Source organism: Aquarana catesbeiana, unplaced genomic scaffold (assembly GCF_042186555.1).
Source record: "Aquarana catesbeiana isolate 2022-GZ unplaced genomic scaffold, ASM4218655v1 unanchor229, whole genome shotgun sequence".
In the NCBI taxonomy this organism is placed as follows: Eukaryota; Metazoa; Chordata; class Amphibia; order Anura; family Ranidae; genus Aquarana; species Aquarana catesbeiana.
Genome location: NW_027362656.1, coordinates 1151211 through 1168195, shown reverse-complemented (window position 1 = coordinate 1168195; position 16985 = coordinate 1151211). Strand labels below are relative to the sequence as shown.

General features: G+C 44.8%; 1 protein-coding gene across 1 annotated transcript in view; it reads right to left on the bottom strand.

The window, feature by feature from the left end:
* LOC141121772 (uncharacterized) overlaps positions 1 to 16985 on the bottom strand; it is a 188089-nt gene that overhangs the window by 68904 nt on the left and 102200 nt on the right. The window contains exons 22-26 of the mRNA XM_073611490.1: positions 15447 to 16356; positions 14693 to 14992; positions 14319 to 14398; positions 13386 to 13505; positions 8951 to 10078 (exon numbers count right to left, since the gene is read on the bottom strand). Of these exons, the coding sequence (XP_073467591.1) occupies positions 8951 to 10078; positions 13386 to 13505; positions 14319 to 14398; positions 14693 to 14992; positions 15447 to 16356 (2538 nt within the window). The remainder of the gene's footprint in view (positions 1 to 8950; positions 10079 to 13385; positions 13506 to 14318; positions 14399 to 14692; positions 14993 to 15446; positions 16357 to 16985) is intronic.

The following is a 16985-nucleotide window of genomic DNA, read 5'->3' as shown; positions in this document are numbered from 1 at the left end:
ACCGAATCCCTAAACACTTATTCTACTCTTATCTCCAATTTAAACATTACTTTAGCTCCAGGGCCCATACCAAACCCGTCTTATTTCAGAAATTATAAATAACTACATGAGGTCCTCCCACTCTGCCCCACATATCATATATACATGAAGAAATGGTCCCAAATCATCAAACAACCCATCCTCATCCCCCAATGGCAGAAAATATGGGAAGCTACGTCCAAATCTTTACGATGTGTGGAGCAAAGGGAGACATCCTATAAAATACTACTATTTTGGTATAGAACCCCGGAGGTCCTACATAGATACGACCCTGGGGTTCCTCGGGTATGTTGGAGATGTCATGACGACACCGGCTCCCATTTTCATATTTTTTGGGAATGCCCCATTATCCAACCCTTCTGGTCCCCTATTCATGCATACTTACAAAACCTTTTCGAAGCCAATCTTCCCTTAAACCCAATTCACTTTCTCCTAGGTTTACCATTCCCAGATATCCCCAAATATGCTCAAAAATTAGCTGGCTTTATCCTTCTGGCAGCTAAAGGAGCCATACCCTCGAGATGGTTATCTTCATCTCCACCCACCCTCTCACAAGTCCTGCAAATATTGGAACAAATACACAGAATGGAACACCTCACTGCTACTATCCATGACACACTTCCTCAATTTTCAAGGATTTGGGATCTGTGGGACCACACAGAACTCAACCCCGGTACTATTCCTCCACTCTCTAATAGCATAATACTTTCTTGAACAATGTAGGGTAAATGCCTGTTCTTCCAGGCCCATCTACAAATTTCCCTGGAGATTCCATGGTGCATCCTCTTCTTCCCCCCTCCTCTTTCCTTTGTGGGAATCACATGGAGCACCTCTATCTGGTATAGGCGCTCCTGGAACCCCGCTAACCCCAGACCCAGTGAGCGACAACTCTTATGATGCAAACTACTAACATATCCAGTTCGCCCCCTCCCTGGGTCCCTCCCCACCTTGACTCCTATCTACACCCCCCTCCTATGATTTATATACATGTCACTTTGTTAACCTGTGAAGTTGGTAACACTGTAATCTTGCTCTGAAAATTTCAATTTACGTTTTACACTTTTTGAATGATTGTACTCATTTTGTACTGCCAATTGTTTGACGGTAACTCTTTGTTGTATTTTCTTTGAAGTCCTTTAATAAAAATACAATTAATAAAAAAAAAAATAAAATGTAAATAGAATTCTTTATTGAAAATGGTTATTAAAATGTATGTATGAAAAGATACCTCCACCACAAAGTTTAAAAATAATGATAGCGTTATCAATAAACAGGTGATTACCACAGACAGTCAGGACCAGCGCCTGAGGGCGCCAGGATGGGGGGCGCTAAAGTGGGGGCTTCTCTCAAGAAAATCTGATGCTGGCGCCATCCCCGCTCGCACGCTTTCCTCCCTTAGCACAGCAGAGCTTAGTGATAGGCAGCACAGCCCCGGGCACTGGAACTTCAGGGCTGCCTCCACACATTTACATCCACTCTCCCTCCCCCTCCCCCTTAGGGTGACCACATTTCCAAACTGCCATTTAGGGACCCCCCCCATGCACGCCCTCGTGCCAGCCCAAAAAAAAGATGATTTTTGATACTTTTTTTTGCCAATTTTTGGAAAAACAAAAGCTAACAGTGGTCACCCTACTTGTCAGCCTCGTGTTTTATTGCCCCCAAGGGCAGAGCTCCACTTTGTCAGCCTCATTTATTACTGTACTGTCCCCAGCCCCAGTGCCCCGACTTGTCACCTGACCTGCTCTAATCAAGTTCCATTTGCTCACCTTTTAATCTGGACTGGTCTGGTGTGGTGAGTGGTTGAGCACCGGTCTTTGTTCTCTGGTCCAGGCTGGGGGGCCCCCCTCAGACAGTCGGGCGGCTAGGGCCACGGGCAGGAGGAGGAGAAGTCGGGTAATGCACTGCGGGAGTCAGGATGGGCAGCTGAGCCATGGATCTAAGCCAACCAGCACTGCAGAATGCCTCCAACTGCCGGGAGGTCACTGAAGACTGGAGGAGTTAGGAGGAGACACGGTGAAGACGCTCTGGCTGCTCTCTCTGGGTGCTGCTGCCAGAGAAGGAGAGGAGGTGGGTGGACTCATTAAAGGCCTTGCTCCTCTGGGCCTCGCTCTGAGACTCTGCAAATGTGATGTCACTGGTTGCTAGACACCAGGCGGGGTGGCCCTAGCAACCAGTTTGGCAATCTTCTATTAGAGTGGCTATGTGTCCTCATTTCATTCCAGGGCACTGTATTTTCCCAGAATGAAGGTGCCTGGGACACGGAACAAAAATGCGAATTGAGAGACAATCCCGGGCAATCCGGGACACGTGGGCACCCTACTCCCCCTCCTCTGCTCCCAGTCAGTTGCAGGGCAAAGATGGCTGTTGGTTTCTCTCCCTCCTGCTTGCCCTATAAACAATCTCCTGCCATGGACTCCCACCTCCAGTCCAGCACAGAGACTATCGCCAATGAACTGGAGGTGATTCAGATGAGACGGAGCCCGGGAGACCAGGGGGAGGAGCCGAGTGAGAGCAGGAGGCGAGGCACAGGAAATGTGAAGATCCTCTGGGGAGGGTAGGAGGGCGTGGATTAAATGCTTTTTATGTGTGACTCTGTGTGCTTCTATTATACAGTACACTGCATGTATGGGGACCCTCTATAGAGCTGAACTTATGGGGGGAAAGAGGACAGAGAAGGAGAGAGAAAGCAAGGGGAAAGGAGAGATGGGGGCAGAAGGGGACATAGGAGGGGGGGCAGTTAGAGAAGCTACACAGAGACAGAACATAGGAGATGGGGGGAACTCTGCTTGGCTCAGTGGGGGATCTTTGATCAGGGTGGGACTCTGCTGTATGGGTGGTCAGATGTCAGACTTTGCTGTCCGTTGAGTGTCAGTTCACACCAGCACGCTCTGTGAGATCGCATGTGATTCGCATCGGACTGCAGTCCAAATCACCTGCGTTGTCCGTGCGATGTGATTTCAGACATACGGATAGTATGGCTGATATCGCATTGCATTCAGACCAAACTCGCACAGAACCCTTTTTTTGGTCTGCACCAGAATCGGATTCCATGGGTATTCACACCTAATGCAATCTGATTCATGTCCAAATTGGCAGTTTGCAGTGCGATATGCGAGCTGAAATGGGGGAGTCATTACCAATGTACTGACACTCCCAGCATTTCTCATATGGCAGTGTGATGCGGGAACCCGCAGTGGATTCACAAGGTTCCCACATTGCAAAAGTGTGAACCCAGCCTTACACCCCACTGCAATCTGATCCAATCCAAACAGGGGAACAGATCCACTTCCATTTATTCTTAGTGGACTGGATTGGATTGGAGATTACACCCGCTGCTCTAAGAGAATAGAGGGTCCACCTGAAAAACAGACGGGCAGATCCAATTGGACTTCTCATATAAAAAGTGCCTAAAGTGCAATGTGATCGAGAGAGAGAATCATTAATATATGTCCATCCAAAGTGCTAAATGTAAATACATTTCATACAAAAAGTACAATAAGATTGTGTCATGATAAACTTGTGCAGATCCACTGCAAGCTGTTTGCACCGACTTCAGTGTGACCTCACCAAGACGCAAGAGCACATACCATTTGCTTACCAAACAAATGTGACTTTATAAACTTATGAGGTCATGTGTGCTTGTCATCTGCTGGATAAGTGTCCTTTCACCACTCTGTCCAGTCCAGTCCCAACCACAGGAAACCCGTATATACAAAGAATAAAGCACACTATAGTACATTACCAGCACAAGTAAACAATTTGTCTCTTTATCCCAGTAAAGTTTTCTGTAAGTACATTACATTAATAAAGCAGCCCAGTATGTCCTGGTCGAATGTTATACTGGGAAGAAAGATTTATAGTAGTCTGATGTTTTGAAGTGAGTCCAACAAGCCCACGTAGTTGTGAATTTTTGTATGCGCTCTTAAGTTCTTCCATTTCTTCTATTTTGGATACTCTAAGTATCCATTCTCTAATGGTAGGTATGTCTGTTGATCTCCAATGAATTGGAATGCAAAGTCTTGCTGCATTAACCATATGCATAGCCAGGGATTTGTAGTATTCGTGTTTGGGTAGTGTAGTATGGTGTAAGAGGTATTGAGCATGTTTGTAGTTCAAAGTTTATGTGGTAACTTGTTTTATGATGGAGTCACACTCCCATCATATATTGGAATTTTTATATGAAATGTATGTTTTATACGTATTATTTATTGCACTAGCACTTTGGAATGTACCTTTATGTACCAAAATGCACCTTCACCTACAGTATGTACACAAAAGTGCTGGCACCGGCCCGGGGTCCAGTGTGAAGTTTCCACAGTCAGCGGACATTTTATTGCCGGCTTCTTCTTTTTTTTAGCAGCACACAGACCCTCCAAAGGTCCCCCAAATACACAGAAGAACCTCGGGAGGGGGGGGTCTGTGTGATGTTTTGGTGAATTATAAAACACTTTCTGCGCATTACAGAGATGTCCCTTCGCAGGCGGGATTAGGACACCCCAGGATTAAGGCCCCCTAGATATGTTATTTAACCAGTTGAGCTCTTTGTAGGTACATACACCCAGAGAGTGAAGGGTTAATCACAAGCTGATGGTGGCAGTAGCAGGGCTTATTTTCTTCAGCTGGCTCCCAGCTGCAGAGTAATGCCCTGTACACACAATAAGATTTTCCGATGGAAAATGTGTGATAGGACCTTGTTGTCGGAAATTCCGACCGTGTGTGGGCTCCATCACACATTTTCACATAGGAATTTCTGACACACAAAGTTTGAGAGCTGGCTATAAAATTTTCCGACAACAAAATCCATTGTCGGAAATTCTGATCGTGTGTACACAAATCCGATGTACAAAGTGCCATGCATGCTCAGAATCAAGCAGAAGAGCAGCACTGGCTATTGAATTTCATTTTTCTCGGCTCATCGTACGTGTTGTACGTCACCGCGTTCTTGTCATTCGTAATTTCCGACTAACTTTGTGTGACCGTGTGTATGCAAGACAAGTTTGAGCCAACATCCGTCGGAAAAAATCCATGGATTTTGTTGTCGGAAAATCCTATCATGTGTACAGGGCATAAGAGTGATCCAGGAGGCTGTATAGCTGTCTGATCCCATATACACTGCAGACGGCCCGATTCCCTCCACCATGACCCCCCAGTGTGGTTCCTGGGCTCTCCCTCTTGTCATGGGAGCCTGAGACCTCACCCAGCAGCTTCAGGAGGCCAAAAGGGAGAAGACTGGTGACCGTCCATCCCCCGATCTCCTCTGCACTAAATGAAGCCGGCAGTCCTCAGTGTTTGAGCCGTCATTCCCTGGATGATACCACCAAGGAAACATCTAACCGAGCGCCTTGGAGGGTAGAGGAGATATTGGAGGTCTAATACACCCCCACGTCTCATAAAGAGGACCTGTCACCTGCCCAATGATATCACATGGGGGGGGTTGTTACATCCTTGTAATAGCAATACAGCTAAATAAGAAAAAATAAAATAAAACAAGTTAAAAAATATGAATTATAAAAAAGTATTAATAAAATTAAACAAGTTAAAAAAATGATGATAAAATTTATATAAAAAATAAAAAAAAGTAACCCCCATTGCCCCGCACATACCTGTAAACGCACCCATACTGTGTATATGTGTATGTAAAGTGTGATTGCACCACACATGTGAGGGATCACCACAAATGTTGGAGTGAGAGGAATAATTCTACCACCAGAGATCACACTTATCTCTAAACTGATGAGCAGAAAAGCGCCTCCTATTGAGATTTTTAGGTACTGTAGTATTTTGCCATATCGCAGACACACACAATGTTATTACTTGACATGTTTGGTATCTATTTACTCATCACAACCTCATATTTTATATTTTACCTTGAAATTGTGTATAATGTGTGCGTGTGTTCCCACCCATGAAAGTGGGGGGCATATAATTCAGATGAGTGGTGTCCAGAGGGGGGAGTGGTGACACGAGTGGTGATATATAAGGGAGTGGAGCAATTTCTTCTTCACACTTATTAATGGACTTTGTTTGAGGAATGTTTGGAATGTGATGTTTGCACATCTTTTCACTTTTTTTTTACTGTTTGTATATTTTCATCATGGCACCAATGTGAATGGAGAGGTGTTGTTGTGGTTATTACACTCATTTTTCCACTTTTTTATGTATAACAAAGTATTGTAGAAAAGATCACACCATAGAAAATGGGGAAAAGTAGAAAAACACTATGTAACTATGTAACCCGGATATGAAGGTGACATTTGTGTACGAGGAACACCTTAACAATTACCACCTTTTTATTCTCCAGGGCCTCTGCTTTCAGAAAATATATGTTTGGGGGTTTTATCTGATCTTCAGGCAAAAATAATGGAAAACCAGCTCTGGCAGTGAAAGGGTTAATGTGAGCTAGATGGGATCACTCTGCTGTGGTCACACTCTAAACATTAGAGCTCCCCCTAGCTGCAGCCTGGTAATAACATTGCTAGGAGGTCTATTCATTTATCTGCTACATACTTCCCATCTTTATATAAACGTCTCCTGACATTTAGGGGTCTATTCATAAATAATTTACATAGCAATCTGCCCAGTGACAATACATGTACATCCCTTCTGTGTGAATGGGGGGACTGAAGGAATGAAGCGATCTGCTGAGCTGGTTGAAAGTTTTCCATCAAATGAAAATAAACATTACATGTTTACATTTGTTCATTAGATGGCGATAACTTCTATGATACTTAGGACCATCTAATGGCCAAATGCAAATTTTCAGTTTTATATCAGTGGTTGGTTTAATATTGTTGCTTTGATTAATTTACATCCTTCAGTGTGTTCTGTACTCACCAGTGTATGAGGATGACCTCAGTGATCTGTATGAAGACATGTCTGATGAAGGAAACTAAGGGGTCTACTTATAGAAAATGTATTGGAGGAATGTGACAAGTATTCATCCAAATTCTATCCATAATGTAGCCAAGCGATTTCCTATGATAGTCAGCTCCATCTAGTGACCATAATGGGGTATTTTTCCTGACATACCTCCATTAGTAAAAATAAAAAAAAAAATCACAATACAGCATTATGACCACTAGATGGAGCCAAGGAAATCAGTGTATGAAATAAAATACATCCAATATTCATCACAGCTGGGTGAATGCTGGTCATATTCAAATTATTATTATTATTTTTAATAGAAAAAAATGAGGAAGATTTGGCTACTATTAGTGTACCACATCCAATATACTGTATATATCATTTCAATAAGAACCTTGTATGTCGGACTTTATTGGTACAAAAAAGGCCAAACACAAAAATAACATAAAATATAAATCTTTATTACAAATAGTAAAATGATGTGTTAAAACCACATGGGAACAAATCCATCAAACATTAGGCCATATAGATTCATAATGACTCATTTAGCTTTGCCAAATTGTCCAAGAGGTCGACGCATTTCACATCAATAAGCTTCTTCAGGACCTTTTATGCCTTGGTAGCAAAGAAAATCAGCCTAACTAAAAAAAACATACAGAATATAAATACATAGCAATCTCATAATTTTATAACATTGTAAATTATCACCTGTGCCACTTACACAACGCTTGGGGGGCATAGCAAGGAGACAGTGATAAATGGCAGGGTCAAAGTAGCTTGCACAGTCAGCTGGTCATGAGTTATGAAGATTAGCGGGATAATAGAAATGTGCATAAAAAAACACTTTTTTTTTTACTTGTACAAAACAAAAGTTACACCCAAGCACATAAAATGAAGTTAGTCACCATTTCACAGGCGCACACAAATTTAAAGTTTGACATGTTGGGTATCTATTTACTCAGTGCAACCTCGGCTTTTATATTGTAAAAAAATTGGTTAATTTATTGTGTTTTTCTTCCCCCTAAGATTAAGATAAGTGTGTTATTTACAAAAACATTGTGTTTCCTAGACTTTTGCAGTAATATCATGTGACCTAAACATATGGAACTACTGCCATTTTATTTTCCAGGGTGTCTGCTTTCAAAAAATATATAATGTTTTGGGGGTTTTATATAATCTTCAGGCCTAAATGTTTTTTCATATGTGGGCAAAAAACACAAAAACGGCTCTGGCCGTGAAAGGGTTAAAGGAAACGTTCACCTTCGGGAAGACGTTACATGTTCCTGTTCCTGCAGCGGCTCAGTGATCCGAGTCCTCTGTGTGACAGTAGTGCAGGGAAAAGTTCCCCGTACCAGCTGTCACTTAATGAAAAAAGAGCGCGGCCGTGCCATTCATTCACAGAGTTCTGTCCTTTGCCGATGTCGGCTTGTGAGCTCTCTGGTAGAAGATTGGTTCTTCCTGTAACTGTAACTGCCTTCCCCTATAATGTACAGACAGACAGATTACACAAACAGTCTGCAGGAGTTTGGCATAGCACCAGCCATCAGCACATCATGGATGCAATACTTTCCAGGCACTTAAAACAATAAAAAAAAAATTGAAAAATATTAAATTAACATTTTTTTACCTACAGAAAATGTGCATTTATTATTTTTTACAAAAGGTGAACTTTTCCTTTAACACAGCGGACACCGTAGCGTGATTTTTCTGCTCAGCATGTGCTTGTACTGAGCACCCAAGTTATAAAAGCCCCCGACATTCCTAAAAGTACCTCAGATTTATATACGTTTTTGGTTAAATTATCTTTTATTTTATCAAGACAAGGAGATTTAAAAAAAAGTCCACACCCCTGAAACCGTTTCTTACATGATGAAGATCAGCCATGGAGTATATCTGAGGTGTATATCAGGGTGTGCTTCTTCCTCTCATGAGAGCTGTGATGTTCAGCAACATTCATATAGAAGACATTTCCCACACTCAAGGCACTAATACACCTTGAGGGTTGTGTGGGATCCCTGATGTACAGGAAGACAGGACTTCAGTGAGGAACAATTCCCTCACTCAGGACAGGAACTTGGCTTCTCCCCATGTGAGATCTCTGATGTTTGGAAAGACTGGACTTCACCGAAAAACATTTCCCGCACTCAGGACAGGAATATGGCTTCTCCCCCATGTGAGTTCTCTGATGTGTGTAAAGACTGAACCTCCGTGAAAAACATTTCCCGCACTCAGGACAGGAATACGCCTTCTCCCCTGTGTGAGTTCTCTGATGTCTGTAAAGATCGGACGTCTGTAAAAAACATTTTCCGCACTCAGGACAGGAATACGGCTTCTCTCCTCTGTGAAATCTCTGATGTTTGTAAAGATTGGACTTCACTGAAAAACATTTCCCGCACTCAGGACAGGAATGCGGCTTCTCCCCTGTGTGAGTTCTCTGATGTCTGTAAAGATCGGATGTCTGTAAAAAACATTTCCCGCACTCAGGACAGGAATACGGCTTCTCTCCTCTGTGAAATCTCTGATGTTTGTAAAGACTGGACTTCACTGAAAAACATTTCCCGCACTCAGGACAGGAATATGGCTTCTCCCCCATGTGAGTTCTCTGATGTGTGTAAAGACTGAACCTCTGTGAAAAACATTTCCCGCACTCAGGACAGGAATACGGCTTCTCCCCTGTGTGAGTTCTCTGATGTCTGTAAAGATCGGACCTCTGTAAAAAACATTTCCCGCACTCAGGACAGGAATACGGCTTCTCTCCTCTGTGAAATCTCTGATGTTTGTAAAGATTGGACTTCACTGAAAAACATTTCCCGCACTCAGGACAGGAATGCGGCTTCTCTCCTGTATGAGATCTTTTATGCACATTAAGACGGCATTTGAAACGGAAACACTTCCCACACTCAGTACAGGAAAACCTCTTATCTGTTGGAAGGATGGCACTGTCCCTCACAGTCTGAGGTTCCTCAGGATAAGAGGAATACGATGGTCCATCTACACTGTGTGGTGCCAGATGGACATTTGAGGTAGCCGGGTTTTCTCCTGGACTATACTGTGTGATGTCCTCATCTTCTACTTTACAGTCTGGAGACAAAGTGAGACAATCCTCTGAGGTTTTACTCATCGCCCATCCATCTACTAAAATAGAAATAAAAAGATTATTACTAGACATGAGCAGATTGGTTCCCCTAAACCAGGACTCCGCCCACATGAGACAGCTTTGTCTCTGATGATCTTACAATTCCTCCCTCAAGGTAACTAAATGGCTCCTCTGATCTCCTACCAGTTAATTTCTTCATTCATGGACCTTAGTCAGAGAGGGAGTAAGCAATGAGTCGAGGAGCCCATGCACCAAGGAGCTGATGTGCGCGCCCGGCAGCCGCAATTTCCGCTGGGCATACGCGATCGCTAGTGACAGAGCAGGAACGTGGATCTGTGCGTGTAAACACACAGATCCACATCCTGTCAGGGGAGAGGAGACAGATCGTGTATTCCTAGTATATAGGAACACCAATCGGTCTCCCCCCCTAGTCAGTCTCTCCCCCCACAGTTATTACACATTTAACCCCTTGATCACCCCCTGGTGTTAACCCCTTCCCTGCCAGTGTAATTTATACTGTAATCAGTGGCTATTCATAGCTCTGATCGCTGTATAAATGTCAATGGTCCCAAAATAGTATCAAAAGTGTCCGACCTGTCCGTCACAATCCCGATAAAAAATTAAAAAAATAACGCAGATCACCGCCATTACGAGTAAAAAAATAAAAAATAAAAAAATAATAAAAATGCCATATATCAATAACCTATTTTTTAGGCGCTATAACTTTTGAACAAACCTTCCCTGCCCATGACATTTACACAGTAAACAATGCATTTTTATAGCACTGATCGCTGTATAAATGTGAATGGTTTCAAAAAAGTGTCAAAAGTGTTCAATCTGTCCACCGCAATGTCGCAGTCATGATAACAATTGCAGATCACCGCCATTACTATTAAAAAAAAATAATAATAAAAATTCCATAAATCAATAACTTAATTTTGTAGGCGCTATAACTTTTGTTCAAACCAATCAATATGCTTATTGCGATTTTTTTACCAAAAATATGTAGAAGAATACATATTGGCCTAAACTGAGGAAAAAAATTGACAGTTACTTACCGATAACTGTTTTTCTAGGATATCTTCCAGGACGGCATAACCTGAGAGATGACTGGTCCACCTGACAGGAAACACAATCAAAATACAAGGTTAAAAGGCCCCTCCCTTCCCCCTGCACCTCAGTTTTCCCAAAGTAATAGGTTATCCGGGCGACAGAGAGAAACTCTTCCCGTAGTACTTATATTAAAACATGGGTGGGAAGTAGGCCTGCCGTCCTGGAAGATATCCTAGAAAAACAGTTATCGGTAAGTAACTGTCAATTTTCTCTAGTCATCTTCCAGGACGGCATAACCTGAGAGGATGGACAAGGAGTTCAAGGCCTACCTCAGGGCGGGACCACCGCTTGTAGCACCTTTCTTCCAAATGTCAAATCCTGGGGCGACAGCAGTTCCACTCTATAGTGTTTCAAAAAGGTATCCTGCTTTGCCCAAGTGGCTGTGCGACAGACCTGTTCTATCGAGGCCCCAGCTCTCTCTGCCCAAGAGGCCGCCAAGGATCTTGTTGAGTGGGCCTTAAGGTTCCCTGGTACTGGGGAACCGGTCTGTTCATAGGCCAATGTTATTGTCTGTATCACGGGTACTCACCGAAGCCGAGATGCTGGAAGTGGCTTCCCTTGCAGCTAAGCGCACTATACCCCTGGTGATGGTACAGAGGGTATAGGGCACAGAGAGGCACGGGTCGCCAGCAGGCAGGTAGCTCTTGAGAGGAGGACTTCTGTAACGTGGAGATGAGAGCAGTGGTGACTCTGCCCCTGGAACTGGAGAAGAAGACCCGGCTGGGGTTCTAACCCGTAAACACAACAGGAAATGAGTGAGGTGCAGGAGATCAGGCATGGAGAACCCAGTAATGGAGAGTCTGTGGTGCAGGCCGGGAACATATACTGGAGACTGGTAGATAAGGAAGTCCTTTAAACTGGCCTTTGCTAACGCGCATGCGCAGAAGCGTGGCTCTGCCGCGCAAACGCACAGGAGCCTCCCGATATTGGCAAGCTCTTTTCTTATTGCTTGTCTGACAGTGCCCTCCCCCAAAGGGCAACCTCCGGATGCCCAATCTGGCCAGTACTCCCGGATATTTCTTGTGAAACGTTTGTATTAACCGTGGGGCGTGTATATTGGAGGAAGGTTCCCAAGAATTATCTTCTGGGGGGTACCCTTTCCACTTGATCAAATACTGGACACGACCCCCCCTCCTTCTACAGTCCATTATAGCCTCCACCTCGAATTCATCTTCGCCTTCAATATTAATTGGAGGAGGTGACAACTCTTCCCTTCCTGGGAAAGAACTGTGAGTTACTGGTTTCAAAAGAGAAGTATGGAAAACAGGATGAATTCTGTAAGAGCTGGGTAAAGAGAGTTCAAAGGCCACGGGGTTCACTACTCTTTTTACTTTGAAGGGACCAATAAATTTTGGGCCCAATTTGCGTGAGGGACAAGAAAGTTTAAGGTTTGTTGCAGATAGCCAGACTTCATCTCCAATCTTAAAAGTGGGGTTGCTCCTCCTCCCCCTGTCATAGTATTTCTTGTAGCTGTTTGAGCCTTCTTCATAGCTTTCTGAATTAATTGGAAATTGGTTTGAATAAAATTTATTCGGTCTTGCACCGCAGGAACTGATACTTCTGAAAAAGAGTTAGGCAAAAAAGAAATGTGAAATCCATAATTGGCCCAGAAAGGAGTTTGGTTGGTTGCTGTGTGTATGGAATTATTGTAGGCAAATTCTGCACAGGGGAGGAGCGAAACCCAGTTGTCTTGAAAGCATGAGCAAAAGCAGCGTAGATATTGTTCCAGCGTTTGGTTCGTCCTCTCTGTTTGGCCATTACTTTGGGGATGATACGCTGAGGACAGGCATACCTTGATTTCTAAGGATTTGCAAAGGTCTCTCCAAAATTTTGAGGTGAACTGGACTCCTCTGTCAGACACAATGCTAACGGGTACTCCATGGAGCCTAACCACTTCCTTAATGAATATATCCGCAGTATCTGAGGCAGAGGGTGTGCCCTTCAATGGTAAGAAGTGGGCCATTTTTGAAAGGCGGTCGACCACTACCAGAATGGTGGAGAACCCCTCAGCAGGTGGTAGGTCGACGATAAAGTCCATAGCCACTTCCTTCCAAGGTTGCTCTGGTATGGGTAATGGTCTTAACAGACCCCAAGCTTTCGCAGTGGATCCCTTGCTGCGTTGGCAAATAATACAAGATTTTACGTAGTTTTTGCAATCCTGACTCCACCCTGGCCACCAGAAGGAACGATGTATTAGTTCAGAGGTCTTTTGTAACCCAAAATGTCCTGCAAACTTGTTATCATGAAATGTTCTTAGTACCAAGGGTCTTACTTGTGCTGGAACGAATATTTTGTTTTGGGCCCATAGCAGACCATCCTGTTTCCTCAGTGTGGGTACTTCAGGGTTTAAGCATTGGCTGGAGGCCTGTTCAATGGCAGTTCTTAGATCTGGCTGGATTGAACAAAGAAAATTTTGTGAGGACAGAATAGTACCAGGTTCTGCTGTTTGAAAGGTTTCTGGGAACATCCAAGATAGAGCGTCCGCTTTCCCATTCTTGGAACCTGGCTGATAGGAAATGTGAAAGTTGAACCTGGAGAAGAACAGAGCCCAGCGGGCTTGCCGGAGTCTGAGGCGTTTTGCTGTTCTAAGGTACTCCAGGTTCTTGTGATCTGTGAAGATCATAATGGGGTGAGAAGCACCCTCCAAAATATATCTCCACTCCTCAAGAGCAAATTTGATGGCCAGTAGTTCACACTCCCCAACGTCATAGTTCCTTTCTGGCGGAGACAGTTTCCGGGAGGCAAATGCCACAGGGTGAAGAAGGGCCTTCTGGCCTCGCCTTTGAGATAGAATTGTTCCTAAAGCTGACTCTGAGGCGTCTACTTCCAACACATAGGGAAAAGCAGGGTCTGGATGCAGTAGTACCGGGGCAGAAGTAAATAGATCCTTCAGTTTATCAAATGCTTCCTGAGTTTCTGGAGATCACTGGAATCGGCTTTGCTGGCGAGTCAATTGGGTTATGGGAGAAATGATCGATGAGAATCCTTTTATAAACCTGCGATAAAAGTTGGCAAAGCCCACAAATCATTGGACCCCCTTTTTATCTGTAGGGGCTGGCCATTCTTGGATAGACTTCACTTTCTGAGGGTCCATTGAGACCCCTTCAGTGGAGATAATGAACCCTAGGAATTGGACTACCGTTCTTTCAAATTCACATTTCTCTCCCTTTAGATAAAGTCCGTGCTTCCTGAGGATCGTGAGTACCTTCTTCACATGGACTTGATGCAGCTCAATGGTTGCAGAGAAAATCAGAATATCGTCAAGGTAAACGATCACAAAGTTGTCTAAGTATTCACGAAAAATATTGTTCACTAGATGTTGGAATGTAGCCGGGGCATTGCATAGGCCGAATGGCATCACTAGATATTCGAAATGTCCGAATCTAGACCTAAAAGCTGTTTTCCACTCATCCCCTGGGCGTATCCGAACCAAGTTGTAGGCACCCCTTAGGTCAAGTTTAGAGAAAACTCGTGCGGTTCGGAACCATTGGAACAGTTCTGGGATGAGGGGAAGCGGATAGCGGTTTTTGATGGTGATCTTGTTGAGTTCCCTGTAGTCCACACAAGGCCTTAGAGTACCATCTTTTTTTTCAACGTAGAAAATCCCTGCTCCAGCCGGAGAGGAGAATGGACGAATGAATCCCTTTTCAAGGTTTTCGTCGATGTAGGACCGAAGAGCCTCCAACTCCTTTTCTGATAGAGGAAATATACGACCAAAAGGAATCTCGGAGCCAGGTAAGAGATCGATGGGACAGTCGTATGGTCGGTGAGGAGGCAAATTGTCGGCTTTCTTTTTGTCAAAAATGTCCATGAATTTACGGTAGGCTGCAGGGACGTGCTGAAGATGATCAGGGACTGGCTGGATAGTCAGACAGGAAGCTGTGCAGACGGAACCAGAGGTGAAGCAGTGCTGGGAGCAGTAGGCGGAAGAGAAGGAGATCTTCTTCTCACTCCAATTAATATGGGGGTCGTGAGCCTGGAAGTCCCAGGATGATAGGGAACATGGGAGAGCATATGATGTCAAAGCAAAGAAATTCTTGATGTCCTGAATCTGTGATGGTGAGAGTGGGTTTAGTTTCTTGGGTAACAGGCCCGGAACAGGGGGATGATCCATCGGCCAGGTGGATTTGGAGACTTTGTCTTTTATTTTGCAGAGGGATGCGTAAGCTTCGGGCTAGAGATGTATCCAGGAAGCAGCTGCAGGCGCCAGAATCAATAATGGCTGGTAGCCGGATCTCCTCGCCTGCCACCTGTAGGGAGACAGGAAGGACAAGGTGAGTTGAACTTGGACCATTAACTTGAAAGTTCATAGCTGTTTGTGAATGGGACTTACTGGGTCTTATAGGACAGTTGCGCAAGAAGTAGCCTGACCCTCCACAGTACAGGCAGAGATTGGCTTCCCGCCGGCGTTGTTTCTCATCAGGCGTAAGTGGAGCCCGGATCAGGCCCAGTTGCATTGGCTCACTTTCCAAGGTAGAGGAAGAAGGGACTGCAGGAAGAGGATGACCTGTAGGGACCCTGGGTAGCATCCATTTAGGCCGGGGAGATTGAAAACGTTCAGAACGTCGTTCCCGTAGACGTCTATCTAGTTTTATGGCTAGCTGGATCAACTCCTCCAGGGTGGAAGGAGAATCAACGCATGCTAATTCGTCTTTGAGAGTCTCTGAGAGTCCCTGGCGGTACTGGTATTTGAGAGCCGCCTCATTCCATCCAGTGTCCCCAGACCATTTTCGAAATTCGACCGTATAGTCCTCCACCGGTCTCTTTCCCTGGACTAAGGTATGTAAGATGGACTCGGCCGTGGCTGTGCGTTGAGGATCATCATATAATCTTCCCATGGATTCAAAGAAGGTTTCCACAGAGTTTAGTAAAGGGCTTTTCTGTTCCAGGAGGTTGTGAGCCCAGGCTTGGGGTTCTTCGGACAATAAGGAAATAATGAACCCTACTTTTACTGTCTCAGAACTGAAAGTCTTAGGTTGGAGAGCCAGGTATAACAAGCAGGCGTTCTTAAATGCTCTAAACCTCTTCCGATTTCCGGAAAATCGTTCGGGTGTGGGCACCCTAGGTTCTGGGAGAGTCATAACAACTGCAGGAGCTGAGCTGGAGTGATCTTGCGAAGAGCTGGCCCCACTGGGGGATGCGGAGGCTGCATCCCCGGGAGATAAGGTTAGGTGCTGGAGACGACCTTCTAGTTGGAAATAGCCATCTTGTAACCTCTGGACTGCTTGCGTAAGGGCTGTTACCTGCTGGCATAGAGCCTCGAGAGGGGAACCCGCTCTGTCGGCCTCAGACATCGGGCTGGTTTGTACTATCACGGGTACTCACCGAAGCCGAGATGCTGGGAGTGGCTTCCCTTGCAGCTAAGCGCACTATATCCCTGGTGATGGTACAGAGGGTATAGGGCACAGAGAGGCACGGGTCGCCAGCAGGCAGGTAGCTCTTGAGAGGAGGACTTCTGTAACGCGGAGATGAGAGCAGTGGTGACTCTGCCCCTGGAACTGGAGAAGAAAACCCGGCTGGGGTTCTAACCCGTAAACGCAACGGGAGCTGAGTGAGGTGCAGGAGATCAGGCACGGAGAACCCAGTAATGGAGAGTCTGTGGTGCAGGCCGGGAACATATACTGGAGACTGGTAGATAAGGAAGTCCTTTAAACGGGCCGAGGGTCAAACACAGCAGACTGTAAATAGAGAAGGCAAGCCAAAGGTAATGTACTGGAGATGTCAGCAGAGGAGTCCGTTAAACAAGCCGGGGTCATACACGAAAAGGCAGGAGAATCTGGAGACAGGCCGAGGGTCAAACACTGGAAGCAGATGGTGGAGAAGTCCTTTTAACAAGCCGAGGTCAAACACTGGAGAGAAACAAGGTAGGTCA